At 39.0% G+C, this 25,755-nt stretch overlaps 1 protein-coding gene across 20 annotated transcripts in view; it reads left to right on the top strand.

Moving 5' to 3' along the window:
• The window catches only part of PHTF1 (putative homeodomain transcription factor 1), a 63,240-nt gene that overhangs the window by 3,184 nt on the left and 34,301 nt on the right, over nucleotides 1-25,755 (top strand). For 16 of the 20 annotated variants that reach the window (XR_010117502.1, XR_010117503.1, XM_063625782.1 and 13 more), the window contains 2 exons: nucleotides 18,338-18,407; nucleotides 18,862-19,020. Coding sequence is in view for 18 of the 20 variants with exons in the window: in XM_063625782.1 (XP_063481852.1) it covers nucleotides 18,338-18,407; nucleotides 18,862-19,020 (229 nt within the window). In the remaining 2 variants the exon portion in view is untranslated. The other 4 variants (XM_063625772.1, XM_063625773.1, XM_063625774.1 and 1 more) reach the window with 4 other exon arrangements.

Below are 25,755 nucleotides of genomic sequence, written 5' to 3'. Positions count from 1 at the left end.
CCTAGAGTATGGTTTTAAGTTTTTTAGGTTCTTAAACTTTTTTTCTACACAGCTCTTAGAACTGAGAGGATTCTTATTTTATACTAAGTGACCAAAAACTGTTATGTAATTCAGAATGCCAGTTTACTAACTTATAATAGGGGAGGAGAGGGTTAAATTATCTTCTAATATTCCAAAGTCAGAGTTGTGGGGTTAAGCCATTTGGGGATGCTGGTACAAATTCGTCATGGAATGGTTGCTTGGTAACCAAATGTAATTGGATAGTCTTGAGATGTGGAAAAGCCTACAAGAACCATCCTTGGCCCTCAAAAGAATGTAACTCTCTGCGACTTTAATACTTATTAAATCTTATGGATTCAGGGCCTCACTTCCTTGGAAAGTGCTGATAAATGCCAGCTGATTCTTGTTTTCGGATTATCTTTCAAAAAGTCTTGCAGCAGACCCTTCATTAATATTTTAAAAAACTGGGTGACTACAACTTAATATTATCTGTTCTGTTAAATAGGCCAATCAACAGAAAGCTACTTGAACGACAAGTAGCCGACTAACTTTTCACAATTTGGTATAGTCCTTGATTATTTATATTAGTGGGAGATGGGGTTAGGATAAATAAGTCCCCAGATTTTATTTTGTGATTCTCTAAAGCCTGTCCTGTTATTTTTTTTGTGAGCTGCTAAACATCACTGATAGTAAGTATGGTATAATGGAAACAGCATAGAAGTGGAGTTTGATCTTGTTTTGTGATCTCTAGCCTTGTTATCTAACCTTCTTCCCCTAGCCAATTTAAAGATTTCCTTCACACCCCCCCTTTTTTTTTTTTTTTTTTGAGACAGAGTCTCACTCTGTCACCCTGGCTGGAGTGCAGTGGAGCGATCTCGGCTCACTGCCAGCTCCACCTCCTGGGTTCACGCCATTCTCCTGCCTCAGCCTCCCGAGTAGTTGGGACTACAGGGGCCCGCCACCATGCCCAGCTAATTTTTTGTATTTTTTTTTAGTAGAGACAGGGTTTCACCATGTTAGCCAGGATGGTCTCGATATCCTGACCTCGTGATCCACCCACCTCAGCCTCCCAAAGTGCTGGGATTATAGGCATGAGGCATGAGCCGCCGTGCCCTGCCTGATTTCCTTCACTCTTTTCCATGCCATTTAATACATACCTTCCTTTTAGTGCACCATATCAAAGTTATTTGTTAACCTGTGTGTGTTCATAGGCCTCAAGGGTAGGAAGTGTGTTTGTTTCCTACTCTTAGAACATCTTGATTCATACTAGGAACTCTTGTCTGTTGCTATAGTTAATTGAACCCCATTCATCATGCATATTTTTACTCATTGTTCTCTCATAGGGTAATCTACCTAACCACGCCTTAATGTATGCTTTTAAATTTAGCAGCAGTGGAAAGAATGAAATGTAAAATAACTATAAACATTTACTGAACTTTCAGTGTGATAGTAGAAAGCTGAAAAAAAAAATTACTCAACTAATGTGCCACTCTTGTACTAGGTACTGAGAATACAGTGAAAAAGATAGATGTGATTGTTGCCTTCGTGGGTTTCACAGTCTGATAGTGATGGGAGAAAAGCCCAGATATCTTTTTAATACGCTTAAGTCTTAAAAAATGACCAAAGTGTAGCATACAAAAAAATTAATGCTAAATTTAAAAATACATTAACACAAATACAATTTTTTGAAAACAAAAAGTAAAAACAATATAAAATAAAAAAGCAAAAAAAAATTTAAAATGAAAATATTAACATATCACAGTACTGTTATATAATTTAAAATTATATATGTAAAAGTATAATTCTGAGTTATAAAAGATAAATTTTGAAAATCTTAACTTGGGTCATGAAAAATGGTATGAACTCTTCAATAAGCATTTATTGAACTACAATGTTTAAGGCATTTTGTTGGGTGCTGAGCACAAGAGGAAAAGTATTAACAAACAGAAGTATAAGACTTGTTTAGAGGAAGAGCAAGTAAGTAGTCCAATATGATTGGAGAATAAGGTACATAGATGGAGTGATAGGCCATAAATCTATTTGGAGGTTACTTGACTGCTTTACTAAGAACTTTATATACTATTCTGTAGAAAATTGAAAGGTTTTAATGGTTTTTGAGTAGAGGAGTCACATCATATTTGTGTTTTTGAAAGATAGAAATAGATAGAAATAAAAATATAGACATTATAATAAAATCTATGGAATATTTCCAGAGTAGTACTTATTATTCTCAATGTCTATATTAACAAAAAATGTCTAGTTTGACTAGGAAGGTTTACAATGAATCATATTAATATTGAAGAATCTAGAGAAAGAAAATAGTAATCAACCAAAGTAAAATGGGGAAAGAAATACCAAAAATAAAATGAAAGCATCCATTACATATTTATTCAACAAATATTTGTTGACTGCTTACCTACCATGTGTCAGGCACTACCTATGCCTACATAATGGTGAGTAAAAACATTCAATCATTTTTTTTTTTTTTCGAGACAGGGTCTGGCCCTGTCGCCCAAGTTGGAGTGCAGTGGCATGAACACAGCTCACTGCAGCCTCAACCTCCTGGGCTCAAGTGATTCTCCCACCTTAGCCTCCTGAGTAACTGGGACCACAGGCATGCACCAATAGGCTTGGATAATTTTTAAATTTTTTGTAGAGACAGGGTCTTGCCATGTTGTCCAGGCTGGTCTCGAATTCCTGAGCTCAAGCAATGCTTCCGCCTTGGCCTCTCAAAGTGCTGGGATTATAGGCCTGAGACACTCTGCCCAGCCATATTCAATATTTTTATTTTCATGGAATTTATGACAAAGTGGGTGAGAATAATCAAAAGAATCTTTCTAATAAATGCAAATTACTTTGTGGCAAATACTGAGAAGAGGGCTGTTTACAAGCTTCTATACTTATAATAGGGGAAATAAATGAGCCTAGTTGCTGGGCATGGTGGCTCATGCCTGTAATCCTAGCACTTTGGGAGGCCAAAGTGGGAGGATTGTTTGAGGCCAGGGATTTGACACTAGCCCGGGCAACATAGGGAGACTCTGTCTCTACAAAAAATAAATTAGCTGGCCATGATGGCATCTGCCTGTGGTCCCAGCTACTCAGGTGACTGAGGTGAGAGGATTGCTTAAGCCTGGAGGTCAAGATGACAGAGACCCTGCCTTTAAAAAAAAAGGCTGAGCACTGTGGCTCATGCCTGTAATCCTAGCAGGGAGGCCGAGGCAGGCAGATTGCATGAGCTCAGGAGTTCAAGACTAGCCTGGGCAACATGGTGAAACCCCTTCTCTGCTAAAAATTAGCTGGGCATGGTGACACGCGCCTGTAGTCCCACCTACTTGGGGCTGAGGCAGGAGAATCGCTTGAGTGTGGGAGGCGGAGGTTGCAGTGAGCTGAGATCATGCGTTGCACTCCAGCCTGGGCAACAAAAGCGAGACTCTGTCTCAAAAAAAAAAAAGAAGAACCTAGTTAAGAAGGTCAGATAAGCTTTTGCTAAAGAATTGATTAAAATGAGATCTGAAGCATGAGTAGCAGTTAATTAGGTCAAGAACAAATATACTAATTCTACACACTTTTTCAGAAAACAGAGAAGGAAATATACTTCTCAGCTCATTCTATGAGACTAGTATTACCCTGAAACCTAAACCAGACAAAGACATCATAAGAACATTCGTTATGAATGTATGTGTGAAAATCTTTAACAAGATATTAACAAAACGAATTCAACAACACATAAAATGGCTCATCTACTGTGACCAGGTGGGAGTTATCCCAGGAATGCATTAATTTGAAAACAAAGTAATGTAATATACCTTATTAATAGGATAAAGGACAATCATATGATCTTCTCAGTAAATACAGAAAGAGCATTTAACAAAATTCAATTCCCATTAACGATAAGCTAGGTTCTTAGGGGAACTTCTTCAACGTAGTAAAGGTTGTCTAGGAAAAGCCTGCAACAAACTTCACACTTAGTGGTTAAAGACTGAATGTTTTCCCCTAAAATCAGGAACAAAGCAAGGAAATCTGCTCTTACCATTTTTATTTAACATTGTACTGGGAGTCCTAGCCAATGTAATAAGCAAAGGAAAAGAGATGAAAGGCATTGAGATGGAAAGGAATATGAAAACTGCCTTTACTCATGACATCATAATCCCATATTTAGAAAATCTAAGAATATATATAAAAAATTACAGTAACAAATGAATGTGGCAAGGTCTTCAAATACAAGATCAGTATACAAAAATCAGTTGTATTTCTATATACCAACAATGAGTAATTCAAAAATAAAATTAAGAAAACAATTTTATAATAGCAACAAAGAATAAAACACTTAGGAATGTTTGACGTAAGAAGTGTAAGATTCATACACGGAAAACTATAAAACATTGCCTAGAGAAATTAAAGAAGGTCTAAATAAATGGAATAGCGTTTCATGTTCATGTTCTGGAAGATTCAATATTGTTAAAATGTCAGTTTTCTACAAATGTATCTATATATTCAATGTATTCCCTTCGAAATTCCGGCAGAATTTTGTTTTTGGTAGAGATTGATGAGCTAATTCTCAAATGTATGTATGTAATACAAAGGATGTAGAATATTCAAAACAAATTTAAAAAGAATAGTGTTGGAAGATTTACATTACTGCATTTCTAATGCATCTGTTAGAACAAAATTAAAAAGATTGATGATACCACATGTTGGCAAGGTGATGGAGGAACTACAACTCTTCTACACTGCTGGTGGGCATGGAAAATGGAAAATAGTTTGGTGGTTTCTTAAAATGTTAAATATATACTTCTCACATGACCCAACATTTCCACTCCTAGGGTATCTACCTATATTTAGGGTATCTACTATATTTAACATTTTCTATCCAAGAGAAGTGAAAACATAAATACATGCAAATGTTCATAGCAGCACTATTCTTAATAGTCAGAAGTAAGAAAAATCCACGTGTCCATCAACTGGTAAATCAATTGGTATAAATAAATGTGTTATAGTCATACAATGAAATAAAATTCAGCAATAAAAACTGTTAATACATACTGCATCATAGATGAATATAAAAAATGTTATGCTAAGTACAACATATTGTGTGATTGTTTATATGAAATTTCTAGAAATCTATAGAAATAGAAAACAGATCAAAGATTGCCTATGGATTGAGGGGAACAGGGCTTTCCTGCAAACAGGCAGAAAGGAACTTTTTGGGGTGATGGAAATGTTCTAAAACTTGAGTGTGATAATGATTGCACAACTCTACAAATTTACTAAAAATCTAAATTATTTACTAAATCTGTAAAAATGGGTTAGTTTAATAGTATGTAAATTACACCTCAATAAAGCTACTTTAAAAATTATACCAATAGAAAAAAGTAGGGAAAATCATAATATAGTACACCAAAAATGTAAATGTATACATATTCACAATTAAAATTGTTTTCTAAATTTTTAAAAAATATTTTATATTTTGTAGAGACAGGGTCTCACCACATTGCCTAGGCTGGTCTTGAACTCCTGGGCTTAAGCAGTTCTCCCTCCCTGGCCTCCCAAAGTGCTGGGATTACAGCCCTAAATTTTTTTAATTGAGAGAATATATTAAATTCACACACCCAGCCCTAAAATTTTTTAACTGAGAGAATATATTAAATCTAATGTCTAACATTATTTTCAGTGATGGAGCGTAACTTAGTCCTCCAAAATAAGCCTAAAATAAGAATTTCCCCTTTTACTACTCTTTTTTTTTTTTTGGAGACGGAGTCCTGCTCTGTTGCCCAGGCTGGAGTGCAGTGCTCACAGCAACTTCCGCCTCCCAGGTTCAAGCGATTCTCCTGCCTGAGCCTCCCGAGTGGCTGGGATTACAGGCGCATGCCATCATACCCAGCTAATTTTTGTATTTTTGGTAGAGGTGGGGTTTCACCATGTTGGCCAGGATGGCTCGATCTCTTGACTTCGTGATCTGCCCACCTCGGCCTCCCAAAGTGCTGGGATTACAGGCGTGAGCCACCACGCCCGGCCCCTTTTACTATTTAGCGTACTGTTTGAGATACATTTGCTAAGATGAGCAAAACATTCTAATTAATATTAATTAATATTATCTTTTCTTTTTTGTATGTTTTATTTTTAAAAATTAATATTAGAGTGAACAAAAATCACTGTTTGAAGATAGCATGGTTTTGTATTTAGAGAATAAAAAAGGCTAATCAGAAGCACAGAGACTACTTCAGCTGTATTTATAATGTTTTATTTAAGCAGGATGGTGGCCATATGATAGATGACACTGACACTCCTCATTAAAGATGACAGTTTGAGGCCAGGCGTGGTCGCTCACGCCTATAATCCCAGCACTCTGGGAAGCTGAGGTTTTTGCTTGAGGCCAGGAGTTTGGGACCAGCCTGGGCAACATAGCTTTACAAAAAGATAAAAAAATTAGCTGGGTGTGGTGGGCATGTGCCTATAGTCCCAGATACTGGGGAAGCTGGGTCGGGGGGATCACCTGAGCCCAGGAGTTTGAGGCAGTGGTGTGCTATGATTGTGCCACTGCCCTCTAGACTGGGTGATAGAGCAAGACCCTGTCCTGAAAAAAAAAAAAAAGCCCAAAATGGTAGTTCAGATACATGAACTAATCTCTCCTAAAACCTCCTTAAAAGTACAATAAATAAGAAAAAATCATGGCAGCCCGCAAGGACTAAAAGAATGGAAGAAGAGGCTACAGTAAATGAGAGCTATCAATACAATTTCGAAGGTTGGAAAATGAAGAAAGTAAAACTCCTAAGTGTCTGCAATAGGGAAAGCCAATAGGAAACAAGTAAAACCCCTGTGATTAACATCTGAAAGACTCAGGAATTAGATGTATCAGGTATATCTGTAGGAGTGAGGAAGAACTAAAGACCGGATTGTTTGAGCATGTGTGTAAGGGATAATAGACCTACCCCCAGATCTTCCTTATTCCATGTAGCCACATAGTTACCCTTATCTTCCTCTGACAGAAGACCGGATTGAAGCTTGCTCTCTGGAGAGGCTGAGCCAGAGAAGTTCTGGATTCTGGAAGACCAGAAACAAATCAGAGTCTGGTGAGATGCTGTACTAATAATGGGGATTAAGTGAAAGTCTGGTCGTCAGATTTATAATCTGCAAACAGAAGACTGGAATTTCTTTTCGTCAAAACTGAGTAACCAAAGAGAACCTAAGGATACTGAAAAGTGAAATGACTGGCCACGCCTCTATAGTGAGGTCCACTATTCAAAATGCTTCACTCATTGCACACTGAGCTTGCATTCAGTGTGTTAGGACTGTTAGTTATAAATGGATAATTAAAGATCATCAAATATTTAAGACCTAAAGACAAAGAAGAAAACAGAAAAGAAGCAATGCAGGAATCATAAAAACAGTGTTTTTAAAGATATAATTACTACCTTTAAAGAACTGGATACTATAAAAAGACTGAGATATCTTCAGGAGATCTATTGTATAACATTGGTGACTATAGTTAGTATGTTGTATTCTTGAAAAATGCTAAGAGAGTGGATATTAAGTGTTCTCACCACACAAATAATAACCATGTGAGGTAATGTATATATTAATTTAGTCATTCTACAGTGTATATCTACTTCAGAATATGTTGTACACATTAAATACATAGACTATTATCTGTCAATTTAAAAATTAAGAATGCTTAAAAAATAGACTATAGATTAGAAAGTAGGAAGACTAGAAAATAAAAATAATCAGAATAAATTCAGTGGTGGCTGGGTACAGTGGCTCATGCCTGTAATCCCAGCACTTTGGGAGGCCGAGGCTGATCGCTTGAGCCCAGGACTTCAAGATTAGCTTGGGCAACATGGTGAAACCCTGTCTCTACAAAAAATACAAAAAGATTAGCTGGGCTTGGCGTTGCGTGCCTGTAGTCCCAGCTACTTAGGAGGCTGAAGTGGGAGATCATCTGAGCCTGGGAAGTCGAAGCTGCAGTGAGCCGTGATTGCACCACTGCACTCCAGCCTGGGCGACAGAGTGGGACCCTGTCTCAAAAATAAACACATAAATAAATAAAAATTAAAATAAATTCAGTGGAAAAGTTAGAAGATAAATTTGAGTCCATTTCCCAGAAAAGTAGTATAAAAATGAACGACAAAAAAGAAAATAGCAAAGTGAGTGCAGTTCATGCAGGAAATGTAATATCCAACTAATAAATGTTCCAGAAAAAGGAAATACGTGGAGAAGAAATTAATAAATAATTCAAAAAGAATTGCCCCAGAAATGCAGTACTGTGTATGTATTTCCAGATTAGAAGGATCTATTGGTTGGGCATGGTGGCTCACGCCTGTAATCCTAGCACTTTGGGAGGCTGAGGCAAGAGGATCCCTTGAACCCAGGAGTTTGAGACCAGCCAGGGCAACAAAGTGAGATCCCATCTCTACAATAAAATTAAAAAATCAGCTGGATATAGTGGTGTGTGCCTGTAGTCGCAGCTACTCAGAAGGCTGAGGTGAAAGGATCCTTTGAGCCTGGAAGTTCAAAGGTGCAGAGAGCTGTGAATGCAACACTGCACTCTAGCCTGGGCGACAAGCGAGATTCTGTCTCGAAAGAAAAAGGAAAATAAAAGGATCTTTTGAGTCATCAGCACTGAGAAACATTATCATGAAATTTCAGAACATTTGGAATTAGAGCTTGGGTTAAGCATGGAGTAGAGTGAAGGATCAAAACGGATCATGTAGACAAAAATTGGGAGTCAGAGATACTGCCCCTCAGCAGCAACTTCTAGCTCATTTGGAAGCTAAAAGATAATGGAATGTTCAGTGGAAGGTGAGGGACAATGGCACATGAGAGAAAGTGATTTTCAACCTGAAGTTTTATGCCCAGCCTAATTATTAATCAAGTGCAAAGGCACCACTGATATATTTTGAACTTCGAGTCTCAAAATTCATATCCCATACTCCCTCTCTCAGAAAGCTGTGGGAGGACATGTACTGTATTATAATCCATGAATAAGCCAGAAAGGAATTCATAGTATCAGAAAACAGGATAGCCAACACAGAGAAGTAAAAAGAATTCCAGGATAATTGCAAATGTCTCAGGATGATAGCTTATATCTGACCTAGAAAACAACCAGTCCAGAATGGAGTATGAGGACAGAAAATTGGTATAGACATCTTGAAGGGGAAAACTAAACTGATATATGTTGTGTTTGAGCATATTGGAAGCAGATATGTAACAGAGGGAGTTTAAAGATGAATTAGTAATAGAAGATTAAGTGAATGAAAAAAATGAGGCAATTATGGTTCTAGGACAAGCAAAAAATTTATGAGAGGAAAATATAATGGTTCACTACTTGGCTTAGCTGTGAACAATATTTATGTAATTATAACCCTCTGAACATTGATTTAACAAAAATTTGTGATAAAACTCTATTGGGGGAAAAAACTATAGTTTAGGAGGGCGTGCGTGTTTGGTGATGTTGTAATCATTAATAGTGTGTGGTATGTCTTGCATTGTTTTAAGCAGCACACACAATTGATCCTCATGATAATCTTATGAGGTATGTGCTATTATCTTTCCTTTTTTATAGGTGAAGGAATTGAGGCATAGAAAGGCTAAATAAGAGTTATTTCCTCATCTTCAACAGTAAGAAATGAATGGATAACATCTGAAATTGATGAAAGCACTGTAAACTTTTTTTTAGAAGTAAAGAGAAGAAATAGCTAGGATGTATGAATCAAGGGTAAGGAAGGGTGAGACTGGAATGTTATTTTTTCTTAGCCTTGTAATATGAGTATTATTTTAGTACAAATAAAGATTTAATTTTAAAACATTTTTCCTCCAAAACCAAATAATATATTAAATGATGTTACCTGAGTAATAGGATATACGTATATTTCCATATGCGATAGGTAGATTTAGAGGTATGTATTTACGTATATTGGCTATACCAATACGCTTTATTTATACCGGTGCCAAAACCAACAAATCTCCTTAGCATTTAGGCAAGAGCTTTAGAGTCAGATGGACTGAACTGTATATTATAGTAATTTTCCTAATTATTCACTACCTGTAGTTATTCTTACCTGTAAGAAGATTATATGGCTGCACTTACTGTCATGTGAGTTGCAGTGCCTTCCTATAAGAGAAGAATTCTTCCTGGCCCCACAGACTTCCACCTTGGTCATGGGATTTGCTTGGCCAGTGGAATGTGAGCTGAATGTGACCTTCCTCCCATGACCCAATACTTTTCGTTTTCTTACCTTTCCTATTCAGTGAATTGCTAAAGTACTAAAGTCAGGGTTTAGAGTTCTTCACCTTCTTTTTTTTTTTTTTTTTTTTGGGACAGAGTCTCGCTCTGTTGCCCAGGCTGGAGTGCAGTGGCGCAATCTCGGCTCACTGCAAGCTCCGCCTCCCGAGTTCACACCATTCTCCTGCCTCAGCCTCTCCAAGTAGCTGGGACTTCAGGCGCCCGCCACCATGCCCGGCTAATTTTTTGTATTTTTAGTAGAGACGGGGTTTCACTGTGGTCTCGATCTCCTGACCTCGTGATCCACTCGCCTCGGCCTCCCAAAGTGCTGGGATTACAAGCGTGAGCCACCGCGCCCGGCCGAGTTCTTCACCTTCACACTAATCTCACATTTTCAGTTACCAATACTTCTGGATTATACCTGCTAAATATCTTTTGAGTATGAGTACTCTTCCCGGTTCACGCTTCTAATTACCTGGTCTAACCTATTGTCTACTCATCTGGTTGGCAAACTATTGCTTATGTGCAAATCTAGCTGAAACACAGCCGGGTTTAGTGCTTTACATATTTATATTCAATGTCTGTGTCTGCTTTAGTGCCACAGTGGCTGAGTGGTTGTGACAGAGATTGTATAGTCCAGCAGTCCCCAACCTTTTTGGCACCAGAGACCAGTTTCATGGAAGACAGTTTTTCCATGGACTGGTGTGGGGGGATGGTTTTACAATGATTCAAGCACATTACATTTATTATACACTTTATTTCTATTATTATTACCTTATAATATGTAATGAAATAATTATACAGCTCACCATAATGTAGAATCAGTGGGAGCCCTTAGCTTGTTTTTCTGCAACTAGACAGTCCCATCTGGTGGTGATGGGAGACAGTGACAGATCATCAGGCATTAGATTCTCATAAAGAGCACACAACCTAGATCCCTCGAATGTGCAGTTCACAGTGGGGTTTGCACTCCTGTGAGAATCTAATGCCGCCATTGATCTGACAGGAGGTAGGGCTCAGGTGGTAATTTGAGCAGTGAGGAGTGGCTGTAAATACAGATAAAGCTTCCCTTGTTCTCTCACCTGCCCCTCACCTCCTCCTGTGCAACCCTGTTCCTAACAGGCCATGGACCACTATTCCATGCCCTGGGGGTTGGGGACCCCTGATACAGTCCATAAAGCCTAAAATGCCATCTGGCCCTTTATAGAAAAATTTTGTCCACTCCTGATTAGATTACTGGAGTAGGTTTTTTAACTTTCTTACTGCTTTCTCTTGCTTCCTATCTCTCTTTACCTTCCATCTGTTCTTTATAACAAAGCCAGGTTGTTGTTTTTTGGTTTCTGTTTTAACACAAATTTGATTGTTTTTCTCATATTTAAAACTGTTTCCTGACTTCCTAGTACCCTTACAATAAAATCATACTCCTAGCATGGTTATAGTTTTCACATTATGGCTTCTGCTCGTCTCACAAGTTCACCTCTCTCCCCTATGTCTTGACCTCTTTTCACTTCCACTATGTGCTTTAGGCTTTCTCAAACTTACTTTAGTTTTACCATGCTCTCTCTTATTCCTGGGTCCTCTCATATGCTTTTCTTTCTTTCTTGCCCTGCCCTGCCCTGCCCTGCCCTCCCTTCCCCTCCGCTCTCCAGCTCCCCTCCCCTTCTCTTCCATTCCCTTCTTTCAGGACAGAGTCTTGCTCTGTCACCCAGGCTAGAGTGCAGTGGCATGATCTTGTCTCACTGCAGCTTCCACCTCCCCGGTTCAAGGAATTCTCCTGCCTCAGCCTCCCGAGTAGCTGGGACTACAGGCTCATAGCCACTACTCCTGGCTAATTTTTGGCATTTTAGTAGAGACAGGGTTTTACTATGTTGCCCAGGCTGGTCGCCCTGAGCTCAGGGAATCTGCCTGCCTCAGCCTCCCAAAGTGCTGGAATTACAGGTGTGATCGTATGTGTTTCTTGATTCCTCATTTTGCTATATCCCATGTGCAACTTTACAAATTCTTATATATCCTTCAGGTATCAGGTTAGATACTATTTTTCTTTGTGGAAATCTTTCTTGGACTTCTTAAATGTGAATAAGGTGTCCTTTATGGATGTTCCTGTAGTGCTATACTTGCCTTGTAATTGTTATTTTGTTGTTCATCATATGCACCAAATCAGGGGTAACTTCCCTCTCTGTACCGACTGTATAGATAACTCAATTCTTTTGATGGCAATAAAATAGAAAATTTCAGCACAGTAGGAAATAGAGATTTGTCACAGGGTTTCACTTGTTTTTTATTCCTTGTTTAATACAAAGTCCAATTATATTGCATCAATACCTCCAGTGTTTTTGTTCCTCTTCCAAAAAGTGGGGACTTCATTTGTCAAGTGGTTCTGAGCTTGTGATGATGTTGCACAGTTATGTTGGGGGCAAACAATAGAGAGGGCTGCGTACAGCCTACAGCTGGGGATCTGCAGAGTTTCCAGACCGCTACTCTGGCAACTAGTGATTATTCTGATTCTCTCCTACAATCTTTTCCTGGGCTGCTGAGGTAGAGGTTGTGGCCAATAAGGAAATCCACTCATAATGCCCATTGAACCTCAAAGTTAAGCAGTCTTGTTTGATTTAAACAAAACCTCTCTCTACTTTGATTAGGGATGCATTTTATGTCATATAGCGAAAGGCAGGATAGTGTAGTGGTTAGAGTACAGACTTTGGAATGAGAATGACAGGGTTGGAATCTCTGCCTTGGTTGCCTTATCTGTAAAGTGAGGATAATAAAGGTACCAATCTCATAGGACATTTATGAGGACTAAATAAGTTAACTTAAGTACAGTCATGTGCCACATAATGATGTTTCTGTCATCAATGGACCTCATATACAACAATGGTCCCATAAGATTATAATGGAGCTGAGAAGTTCCTATTGCCTAGTGATTTTGTAGCCATCCTAAAGTCATAGCACGACACATTACTCATGTGTTTGGAGTGATGCTGGAGTAAACAAACCAAATGCACTGTCAGTCATAAAAAGTATAGCATACAGTTATGTATGGTACCTAACACTCGATAATGATAATAAATGACTATATTACTGGTTTATATATTTATTATACTATACTTTTAATTGTTTAATTTTAGAGTGGACTCCTTCTATTTATTAAAAAAAAATCAGTTAACTGTAAAACAGTCTCGGGCAGGTCCTTCAGGAGGTATTCCAGAAGAAGGCATTGTTATCATAGGAGATGACAGCTCCCTGTGTGTTATTGCCCCTGAAGACCCTACAGTAGGACAAGTTGTGGAGGTGGGAGACAATGATATTGATGATCCTGATCCTATGTAGGCCTTGGCTGTGTGTGCGTGTGTTTTAGTTTTTATTTAAAAAGTAAAAAAAAAAAAAAAAAAAATCTTATGAAGATATAAAGAAAATGTGTGTTTCTAAACTGTTATTACAAAAGAGTAAAAAAGTTAAAAAATTATAAAGCTTATAAAGTAAAAGCATTACAGTAAGCTAAGGTTAAGTTATCATAGAACAGACTGGGTGAGGTGGCTCATGCCTGTAATTCTAGCACTCTGAGAAGCCACAGCAGGAGGATCACTTGAGACCAGGAGTTTGAGACCAGCCTGGGTGACAAAGCAAGACCCCTTCTCTACAAAAACAAACAACAACAACAACAAAAACTCCTTGGGAGGCTGAGGTAGGAGGATTGCTTGAGCCCAGGAGGATGAGATTGTGGTGAGCTGTGATCGTGCCATTGCACTATATCATGGGCAACAGAGCAAGACTCTGTCTCAGAGAAAAAAAAGTTATTATTGTAGAAAGGAAGATTTTAAAAAATGTGTAGCCTATGTTTACAGTGTTTATAAAGGCTACAATAGTGTACTACAGCAGTGTCCTAGGCTTTCACTTTCACTGACCACTCACTCACTGACTCACTCAGCAACTCCCAATCCTGAGAGCACTATTCATGATAAGTGCCCTATACAGGTGTACCATTTTTTATCTTTTTTTTTTTTCTTTATTGAGACAGAGTTTCACTCTTCGCCTAGGCTGGAGTGCAATGGCGTGATCTTGGCTCACTGCAACCTCAGCTTCCCAGGCTCAAGCGATCCTGCCTCAGCCTCCTGAGTAGCTGGAATTACAGGTGCCCACCACCACGCCCAGCTAATTTTGTATTTTTAGTAGAGACGGGGGTTTCATCATGTTGGCCAGGGTGGTCTTGAACCCTGACCTCAGGTGATCCTCCTGCCTCGGCCTCCTGAAGTGCTGGGATTACAGGTGTGAGCCACCACACCCAGCCCCATTTTTTATACCATTTTTTTACTATACCTTTTTTAGGTTTAGACACAAATACCACTGTGTTTAAAATTGCCTAAATATTCTGCATAGTAATATGCTGGGCAGATTTGTAGCCTCGGAGCAATAGGCTGCCATATAGCCTAGGTGTGTAGCAAGCTATATCATCGAGATTTGTGTAAGTACACTGTATGATGTTCAGGCAACAGTGAAATCACTTAAAGATGAATTTCTTAGAATGTATCCCTGACATTAAGTGATGCATGACTATATGTAAAAGTGCTTAGGATAGTGCCTGGCATGTACTTCCTCTTATTATACATACATGCATGGTGGAAGATAAAGCAGAAGGATTCTAAAGTATGGAATGTGTTTTTTACTCTCCCTCAGTGCAAAATATACAACAGTATATGGTGACTTTTTTAATCTCCCTTAAGATCAGTAGTCATAAATTTATTAATGATTTCTATCCCTTTAGGAAATAAAAAAACGGGATTCAGAGGGCATTTTCCTGAGAAACCCTTGTACATTTGGCCTTATTGTTTGTCTTCCCTTCTGTACTGTACATTCTTTGAAGATAGAGCCATGTTTTGACTTATTTATACCTAGCTCAAGCAGATTATCTGATATATAGAAGATACTTGTCGAATATTTGTTGACTGAGTGAATAAATGTGTTTCGATTGCTAAGGGAGCTTTGGATAATTTTACCTCTAGTTAATGCTAATTCTAACTCTGTAACATTGTTGGAGAAAAGTCTAGAAAGCAAAGAAAGTAGAAAAATTATTTTGGCTCTAAAGTGATGGGGAATAGCACTGGTACAAATGTCCAGAAAGCTTAGCACTGGGACAAATGTCCAAAAAGGTAAAAAGTAATATTTTTACCTTTAAATTTTTAATTTCTGATTTTGAATATAGTACACAAGATAATTGTTATTCTCATGAAAATTATTCATGTTTCAAAAATTAGTGTACATGTTTCTTCAAAGGATTTTTTCCTTGAGTTGCCTCATTTTCTTTTTTTTTTTTTTTTGAGACGGAGTCTCACTCTGTCGCCCAGGCTGTAGTGCAGTGGCATGATCTCGGCTCACTGCAGCCTCCGCCTCTTGGGTTCAAGCAATTCTCTGCCTCAGCCTCCTGAATAGCTGGGATTGCAGGCGCCCACCACCACGCCCGACTAATTTTTTTGTATTTTTAGTAGAGACGGGGTTTCACCATCTTGGCCAGGTTGGTATTGAACTCCTGACCTTGTGATCCACCTGCCTCGGCCTCCCAAACTGCTAGGATTACAGGCGTGAGCCACCGCGCCCAGCAAAGTTGCCTTATTTTCAAATTTTGATTCCTTCTTTAATTTTATTACATTTAAGGTTTTAGAACATTTTTCTGTAAAATCTACAGCTTATGCTGAGTTGAATATATAAGATCCACAAGAGAAATTGACTGCATCTGTTTAAACAAAGCTAAAGATAAATACTGGTTCAATGTCCATAATAGGTAAACAGCAAATTACGGTAACCTTTAATTTTGGCATTAATTTTAATGATTGAATATCTAATTTTTAAGACGTAATTAAGAATTAGCATGTGCAAATTATTTTATTTTTATTTTTTAAATTAAGGGACAGGGTCTTGCTCTGTCACCCAGATGAGAGTGTAGTGGTGTGATCTCAGCTCACTGCAACCTCCACGTTCCCAGTTCAAGTGCTTCTCCTGCCTCACTCAGCCTCCTGAGTAGCTGGGATTACAGGCGCCCACCACCATGCCCAGCCACTTTTTGTATTTTTAGTAGAGACAGAGTTTCAGCATGTTGTCCAGGCTGGTCTCAAACTCTTGACCTCAAGTATCCTCCCACCTTGGCTGCTCCCAAAGTGCTGGGATTATAGGGGTGAGCCACTGCGCCTGGCCACTATTTCTCACCATATACAAAAATCAAGCCAAAATAGATTAATGATTTAAATGTAAGACCTGAAACTGCTAGAAGAAAACAGGGGAAATGCTTCAGAACATTGGTCTGGGTAAAGATTTTATGGAGAAGACCTCAGAAGCACAGGTAACAAACAAAAATAGATAAATAGGATTGTATCAAACTAGAAAGCTTCTGCACAGCAAAGGAAACAATCAAGATTGAAGAGACAACCTACAGAATGAGAGAAAACGTTTGCAAACTTTTCATCTGAAAAGGGATTAATATATATAAGGAACTCAATAGCAAAAATCCAGATACTTCAATTTTAAAATGGATGAATGAGCTGAATAGACATCTCTCAAAAGAAGACAATACAGATGGCCAACAGGTATATGAAAAAATGCTCGATATCACCAATCATCAGGGAAACGCAAATCAAAACCGCAATGAGATACCACGTCAACCTAATTAGAATGGCTATTATCAAAAAGACAAAAAAAAAATGCTGGCAAGGATGCAGAGAAAGGGGAATTCTTATATACTGGTGGTGTGAATGTAAATCAGTACAGCCATTATGAAAAACAGTCTTGTGGTTCCTCAAAAAACTAGAAATAGAACTACCATATGATCCAGCAGTCTCAGTATATATCCAAAGGAAAGATAATCTGTGTGTTGAAGGGATATCTGCATTCCTATGTTTATTGCAGCACTGTTCACAATAGTCATGACATGGAATTCAACGTACATGTCCATCAACAGATGAATGGACAAAGAAAATGTGGTATATATACACAATGGAATACTATTTAGCTGTAAGAAAGAATGAAGTTGTGTCATTCATGGCAACATGAATGAAAATGGAGAACATTATGCAAAGTGAAATAAGCCAGGCACAGAAAGATAAATACTTCGTGTTCTCACACATACATGGAAGCTAAAAAGTTGATCTCATAGAAGTAGAGAGTAGAATAGTAGTTATAGAGGTGGGGAAGTGTAAGAGGGAGGGAATGACAGATAGCCAACGGTTGGTTAACAAATACAAAAGTACAGCTAGATAGGAATAAGGTTTAGTGTTCTGTAGCACTGTAAGGTGGCTATAATTAACAACAATTTATTATATGTTTTCAGATACCTAGCAGGATGGATTTTGAATGAACCCAACACAAAGAAATGATAAATGTTCAAAGTGATAGATATAGTTTGATCATTACACATTGTATACATGTATTGAAATATCACATTCTACCCCATAAATATGCACAATTATAACGTGTCAAAAATAGTAGAAGCAAAAAAAAGATGAAAGTTATTTGTTTTTGAGGAGTGAAATTCAGAGGAGAGGAGAGATGGCTCAGGGGACTCTATGTTTTTCACATATTGATCTGTTGGCACTGTTTGAATATTTTAAAAAGTGATATTGATGCATTAGTGGAGAGGATTAAAAACTAAAACAAAATATGTATTAATGGCAAGTTCCTTTAAGAAGCTTTAGGATTAATGTGTCCCCAGTAAAAGGGAATCAGATATAGAGAAAAAGAAATGTAAGTTTATTTTTTGTATTTAAAAGGGCTTTTCTGGCTGGGCGCAGAGGCTCACACCTATAATCCCAGACTTTTGGGAGGCCAAGGCGGGTAGATCACCTGAGGTCAGGAGTTTGAGACCAGCCTGGCCAACATGGTGAAACCCCATCTCTACTAAAAATACAAAAAATTAGCTGGGCTTAATGGTGGGCACCTGCAATTCCAGCTACTTACAAGGCTGAGGCAGGAGAATCACTTGAACCCGGGAGGCAGAGGTTGCAGTGAGCCAAGATCGCACTATTGCACTCCAGCCTGGGCTACAAGAGCGAAACTGCGTCTCAAAAAAATAAATAAATAAATAAAAGGGCTTTTCTTTATTTCTGGTTTTGTTTTTGTTTTGTTTTATCCTAGGGTTTGAAAAACAAACCGAAAAAGATGGGCCACATAAAGCCAGACTTGATTGACGTTGACTTAATCAGAGGTTAGTCTTAAAATTGTTTTTTATGTACATTATTATTTCACAGGGATGCTTAATTTTCAATATCTTCTCTATGTGATGGTATACTTTAATTTCTAAACGTAACACTTTTATCATTCAGGCTTTAGCACTTTTTCCACCTCTGCCTTAGTACTGTGTGGCTCTATAAATTACATGCATACATGTAAAAGAGGGATGAACGTAGAGACTTGCTGTTGTGTAATTAAGATAAATATGTTGTTTAACATTCAAGTAAGCCTGACTTATTTTGAGCTTCTGTCCTAGTGATTGAGGCAAGAAGTGATTACATTTAACAAACATCTAAGAGGGTTTTTTTTTTAACTGAACAGGTTGTGTGCTGATTTTTGCACTCACCTGTTTTTAATGTGGTGCTACAGGTGGCCTTCAATACAGTGTATATAAATGTTTGATGTTTTGTTTTATTGTATGTTTAAAGGGTCAACATTTGCCAAAGCAAAACCTGAAATTCCATGGACATCTCTGACTCGGAAGGGGCTTGTTCGAGTTGTGTTTTTTCCATTGTTCAGCAATTGGTGGATTCAGGTTACCTCTTTAAGAATCTTTGTTTGGCTGTTACTACTTTATTTCATGCAAGGTAATTGGAGGAATTGGAATAAGCAATGACAGTTTCTTTTTACTGCTTTTGCTATTAAATAATGAAGACCTACTGTTTTTACATTTACCCTTTCATTTGACAGTTTAAAGTACACAGGAATGAAGAGACATATGCCATTCGGGGTTCATTATTAAAATTATCTGCTACAAGAGAGCAAACATACTTGTGTAACTCTTTCTCCTCACTTGACTTTGTTTCTACCTGTCTCACTGGCCAGGCCTTCTCAGTCTTTTCTTGTGTTTGACCTTTGAGCCTTTGAAATTGGGTATGTGTGTTTTTTGTTTTTGTTTTTGAGACGGGGTCTCTCTCTGTCACCCAGGGTGGAGTGCAGTGGCATGATCACAGCTCACTGCAGCCTTGACCTCCCAGACTCAAGCAATCCTTCCACCTCAGCCACCCAAGTAGCTGGCACTACAGGTGTATGCCACTGTGCCTGGCTAATTTTTGTATTTTTTTGTAGAGACAAGATGTTGTCATGCTGCCCAGGCTGGTCTTGAATTCTTAGGCTTGAAAGTGTTGGGATTACAGGTGTGAGCCACCACGTTTAGCCTGAATATTGGATTACCTAAAGTTTGCACCCTAGGTTCTGTTCTCTAAGTAGTCTCATTAAGGCCTATTGCTTTAAATACAATTGATATAGAGGTGATTCCCAAATCTATATCTTCAGGCCAGATCTCTCTGCTGAAATCTAATTGCCTGCTTTGACATTTCCATATGGAGATTTAATTGGTATCTTGAAGTTAATTATATAAAAAATGGAACTCTTGTGTGTGTGTGCACTGCACACATGTGCATGTGTGTGTAAACCTGTTCCTCTTTATGTCTCCAATTCATTAAATGATACTATCACTCACCCAGTATTCAGGTGAAAAATTAAATCTTCCTACTCTACCCTACCACCAACTCTCACACGTAATATGTCACCAAGTCTGTGAGTTCTTCCTCCAAATCTTTCACTCTGTTTATCCCAGTCTCTACTGCCATGATCATTGTCCACAGCACCAGCATTTCTTTGCTTAGACCACTAGAATAACATCTACTCTGAGCCTTCTTTCTACCAATCATTCTTTACATAGCAATTAGCAAAATCTTTTAAAAACAGAAGCCATATAATGTCATTTTCCTTCTTAAAACCCTGTAGTGACTTCTGTTGACCTTAGAATAAAAACCCAAAGTTCTTACCATGGCCTATAATGCCCTACAGGACCTGGTCCCTGCTCTCCTCTCAGACATCGTCTCCTACTATTTCTTACCACTCTGCTTGTGCTGGCTGTAGGCATAATGCCCTTTTTTTTGTTCTTCACACAGGGCTGTTTTGTTTTGTTTGAAGCATTTGGAGTTTGGTTCTTTTTTCCCAGGCTGGAGTGCAGTGATGCGATCTCAGCTCACTGCAACCTCTGCCTCCTAGGCTTAAGTGATTCTCGTGCCTCAGCCTCCCAAGTAGCTGGGATACAGGTGTGCGCCACCACGTCCAGCTAATTTTTTGTATTTTTAGTAGAGATGGGGTTTCACCATGTTGGCTAGGCTGGTCTCGAACTCCTGACCTCCGGTGATCCACCCGCCTCAGCCTCCCAAAGTGCTGGGATTACAGGTGTGAGCCACTGTGCCCGGCCGTTTGAAGCATTCTTAAGGCTTTTAAATGGCTGGCTTTTTTCTCACCTTTAAATCTCAACTGGGATGTAACTTTCATAAAGAGGCCATTCCTATCTATATATCTTTTTTTTTTTTTTTTTTTTTTTGAAGCGGAGTCTCACTCTGTTGCCCAGGCTGGAGTGCAGTGGCGCAATCTCGGCTCACTGCAAGCTCCGCCTCCCGGGTTCACGCCATTCCCCTGCCTCAGCCTCCCGAGTAGCTGGGACTACAGGTGCCCGCCACCACACCCAGCTAATTTTTTGTATTTTTAGTAGAGACAGGGTTTCACCATGTTAGCCAGGATGGTCTCGATCTCCTGACCTCATGATCTGCCCGCCTCAGCCTTCCAAAGTGCTGGGATTACAGGCGTGAGCCACCGCGCCTGGCCTCCTCTCTGTATTTCTAAGTAGTCCTAATACCCTCTAGTCACTATCACAAGAATCAATTTTAATTTCTGGGTTACACATCACTACCTGATGTTTTCTGTGTGCAGGGACCCAATATATTCTCTTTACGACTGTATCCCCATTGTCTACCAAAGAAGTAGGCAGTATATACTATGGTTACACCTGTGCAAAAAGACATGATTAGAACAAAGAGTAGGAGAAAGTTGGGTTAAGGTGAAAGAATTATGGGTTCTTTTCTTTTATTTGTGTCAGTTAAAAAATTTTTTAAGTTATAGAGTGAAAAATATATGTATAAATTTACAAATCTATAGGTTTAATTTTTTTAAAGTTGTGCAAGTGTCACCTATTAGAATATCTGTAATGGAAATATTCCGCATCTGTGCTGCCCATTATAGTAGCTACTTAGCCATATGTGGCTATTGAGTATTCAAAATGTAGTTAGTGTCAGTAAGAGACTGAATTTTAAATTTTATTTGATTTAAATTAAGTCTTCATAACGGTCATTTTAATGGCTGCATGATAATTCATCATATGGGCATACCATCATTTAAAACTATCATTTTAATGTCTGTACAGTCTGTCATATGTAGAGTCATATGTAGAGTCTATCATATGGATTTATCATAAATATCTTTATATAGCTGCCTTTTTTTTGAGACAGAGTCTCATTCTGTTGTCCAGGCTAGAGTATAGTGGTGGTGGTCTTGGCTCATTGCAACCACTGCCTCCCAGGTTCAAGTGATTCTCTTGCCTCAGCCTCCCAGGTAACTGGGACTACAGAGACACACTACCATGCCTGGCTAATTTTTGTATTTTTAGTAGAGACAGGGTTTCACTATGTTGGCTAGGCTGGTCTTGAACTCCTGACCCCAGGTGATCCTTCTGCTTTAGCCTCCCAGAGTTCTGGGATTACAGGTGTGAGCCACCACACCTGGCCTATATAGCTTTTAATAGTCCATTATGTAAGAGTACTGTAATTTACATAACCTTTCTGTGTGAGTCTGTTCAGGCTGCTATAAGAAAAATACCATAGACTGGGTGGCTTATCAGCAACACAAATTTATTTCTGACAGTTTTGGAGGCTGTGAAGTCCAGGATCAAGGTGCCAGAAGATGTGGTATCTGGTGAGGGCCTGCTTTCTGATTCACAGGTGTCAGTCATCTTGCTGTGTCCTTACATGGTGGAAGGGGCAAGGGAGCTCTTAGGAGTCAGTTTATAAGGCCACTTCTATAAGGGCACTTATCCCCAAACTATAACCAACTGGTTATATGTGACTGGGGACCTCTCTAACATGCTTTCTCACTTTTTACAATGTGGATAGGCTGAGAACTTTTCAAATCTTTAAGTTATGCTTCCTTTTTGCTTAACAATTCTGTCTTTTAAGTCATTTCTCTCTTCTCACATTTTACTATAAGCACATAGGAAGAGCCAAGCTGCACCTTTAACACTTTGCTTAGAAATAGCTCCAGCTAAATATGCAATTTCATCACTTGCAGGTTTCACTTTCCACAGAATCCTAGACCACAAATACAGTTCAACAAGTTCTTTACCACTCTGTAACAAGGATTGTTTTTCCTTCAGTTTCTAGTAACATATTATTTCTCATTTTTATCTGAGACCTCATCAGAATGGACTTTACCTCATATTTTACCAATATTCTGTTCATAGTTACTTAGGTATTCTTTAAGAAGATTGAAGCTTTTTCTCTAGCTCCCCTCTTTTCTTTCTTTGTTTTTGTTTGTTTTATTTTGTTTTTCAAGACAGAGTCTTTCTCTATTGCCCAGGCTGGAGTGCAGTGGCATGATATTGGCTCACTGCAACCTCCACCTCCCGAGTTCAAGTGATTCTCCTGCCTCAGCCTCCCGAGTCGTGGGGATTACAGGCACCTGCCACCATGTCTGACTAATTTTTGTATTTTCAGTAGAGATAGGGTTTCACCATGTTGACCAGGCTGGTCTCAAACTCCTGACCTCAGATGATCCACCCGACTTGGCCTCCCAAAGTGCTGGGATTACAGGTGTGAACCACTACACCCGGCCTCCTCTTTTCTTTCTGATTCCTCACCAGAATCTCTTTTAAAACTGTTTAAGGCAAGCTAGGCTTTTTCTACTATGTACCTCAGTATTCTTCTAGTCTCTACCCATTACCTACTTATAAAGCTGCTTCCACATTTTTAGGTATTTGTTATAGTAGGACCCCCATTCTCAGTACCAATTTCTGTCTTATGCCACTTGGGCTGGCACAACAAAAATATCATGGCCTAGGTGCCTTATGAATAACAAAAAGTTATTTCTCACAGTTCTGAGAAGTTCAGATCAGAGCACTAGCAGATTCAGTGTCTAGTGAGGGTCTGCTTCTCTCTGGGTCTTCATGTTGCTGAAGGGGCACAGGAGCTCTCTGGAGTCTCGTTAATAAGGTTACTAATCTCATTCATGAGAGCTCTGCCCTCATGACCTAATCAGCTACCAAAGGCCGCATCTCCTGATATGATCACATTAAGGATTAGGATTTCAATATGAATTTTGTTGGGGACATACTTTATAGCATCTTCCCATATTGTGGGCATTTAGGTGGTTTCTATGTTTTTTCTATTAATAATGCCACCAGGAACAAAGTTTTCCTTATTTTATATTATTTCTTTGGGATTTGTTCTTTGAAATAGAATTAACAGATCAAAGAATGTGGACATTTAAGGCTTTTAGTACATATAATGAAATTGCTGGTGGCACAGTCCTTTTGGAAAGCAATAGATGAGAGTACCTGTTTTACCATGGTCTTACCAGCATTATTATAATTTTAAAAATTGTTATCTAGGTGGGGGGCAGTAGCTCAAGCCTGTAATTCCAGCACTTTGGGAAGCTGAGGTGGGAAGACTTGAGGCCAGGAGTTTGAGACCAGCCTGGGAAACATAGCGAGATCCCATTTCTTAAAAAAAAAAAAAAAAAAAAAAAATTAGCCAGGCATGGTGCAAGCCTGTAGTTCCGGCTACCTATGAGGCTGAGGTGGGAGGATCACTTGAGCCCAGGAGTTCGAGGTTACAGTGAGCTATGATTCATCACTGTACTCTAGCCTGGCTGACAGAGTAAGACCCTGACTGCATCTCTGCCTGCCCCCTCAATAAAAGATTGTTACCTAATTTGACATGCAAAAAATATTTTGCTTGTTGAATATGCATTTCCTTGGTCACTTGTAAGGGTGAAATTAAGTATTTTTTCCACACATTTATTATTAAATTATTTATTCCTTCCTTGTTGATAGATACTGCATCATATCGAGAGAAAATTTCCATATATGCCATGGTCTGTTTCTGGACTGCATATTCTGTACCATCAGTTTTGGTTATTCTCATACCTATGCCATATATTAAATTTTCATATTTGCCACAGTATGTTTCTGGACTACATACTCTGTACCATTAATTTCTGGTTATTCTCATATCTATGCCACACTGCTTTCATTACTACAGCTGTTTAATATAGATTAACATTGAGCAGGAAAAAAATGTTTTTTCTTTTGAGATGGAGTCTCACTCTGTTGCCCAGGCTGGAGTGCAATGGTGTGATCTCGGCTCACTGCAACCTCTGCCTCCTGGGCTCAAGCAATTCTCCTGCCTCAGCCTCCCAAGTAGCTGGGATTACAGGAGTATGCCACTATGCCCAACAAATTTTAGTATTTTTAGTAGAGATGGGGTTTCCCCATGTTGACCATGCTGGTCTCGAACTCTTGACCTCGTGATACACCTGCCTCGGCCTCCCAAAGTGCTGGGATTATAGGCCTGAGCCACCACCCCTGGCCAAGTATTTCTTCATTATTCTGCTTTCCCACATTTTCTCTCATGCTTTCTTGTTTATCCTTTCCAAAATAGGTTGGCATTATTTTATCGTGATTAAAACCAAAAGACCCCCCAGAACCAACAATATAGGAATTTGGATTGGAATTCTCTGATTATCCCCTTTCTGCAGCGCACATACACAAATATAGATGTATACATATATTTTTGGAGGATGGACAGAAAATTTGACTTCTTTACAATATTCTCTTTGCTATACAGAAATATGATATTGCTCTCCTTTTAATCAGGACTTCCTTTTTTTTGATTGAGACGGAGTCTCGCTCTGTTGCCCAGGCTGGAGTGCAGTGGCTTGACCTCGGCTCACTGCAACCTCTGCCACCCAGGTTCAAGTGATTCTCATGCCTCAGCCTCCTGAGTAGCTGAGACTACAGGTGCGCGCCACCATGCCTGGCTAATTTTTTTGTATTTTTAGTAGAGATGGGGTTTTGCCACGTTGGCCAGGCTGGTCTCGAACTCCTGACCTTAGGTGATCCTTCCGCCTCGGCCTTCCAAGGTGCTGGGATTACAAGTGTGAGCCACAGCCGCTGGTCTTAATCAGGACTTCTGTTTATCCCTCAGTAAAGCTTTGCAGGATTTTTTCTTTCTTTTTTTTTTTCTTTTTAAATAGAGACAGGGTCTCACTCTTACTCCCAGGCTGGAGTGCGATGGCGTGATGGTATTTCACTACAGCCTTGAGCCCAGGCAATCCTGCTGCCTCAGCCTGTTGAGTAGCTGGGACTATAGGTGTGTGCCACCATGCTCAGCTGGTATTTTTTATTTTTTAGAGATGGGCTCTCGCTATATTGCCCAGGCTGGTCTTTGAACTCCTGGCATCAAGTGATC

This window comes from Symphalangus syndactylus, chromosome 12 (genome assembly GCF_028878055.3).
Source record: "Symphalangus syndactylus isolate Jambi chromosome 12, NHGRI_mSymSyn1-v2.1_pri, whole genome shotgun sequence".
NCBI lineage: Eukaryota > Metazoa > Chordata > Mammalia > Primates > Hylobatidae > Symphalangus > Symphalangus syndactylus.
The sequence above is the reverse complement of the archived record's forward strand: the minus strand, read 5'-3'. Positions and strand labels throughout refer to the sequence as shown.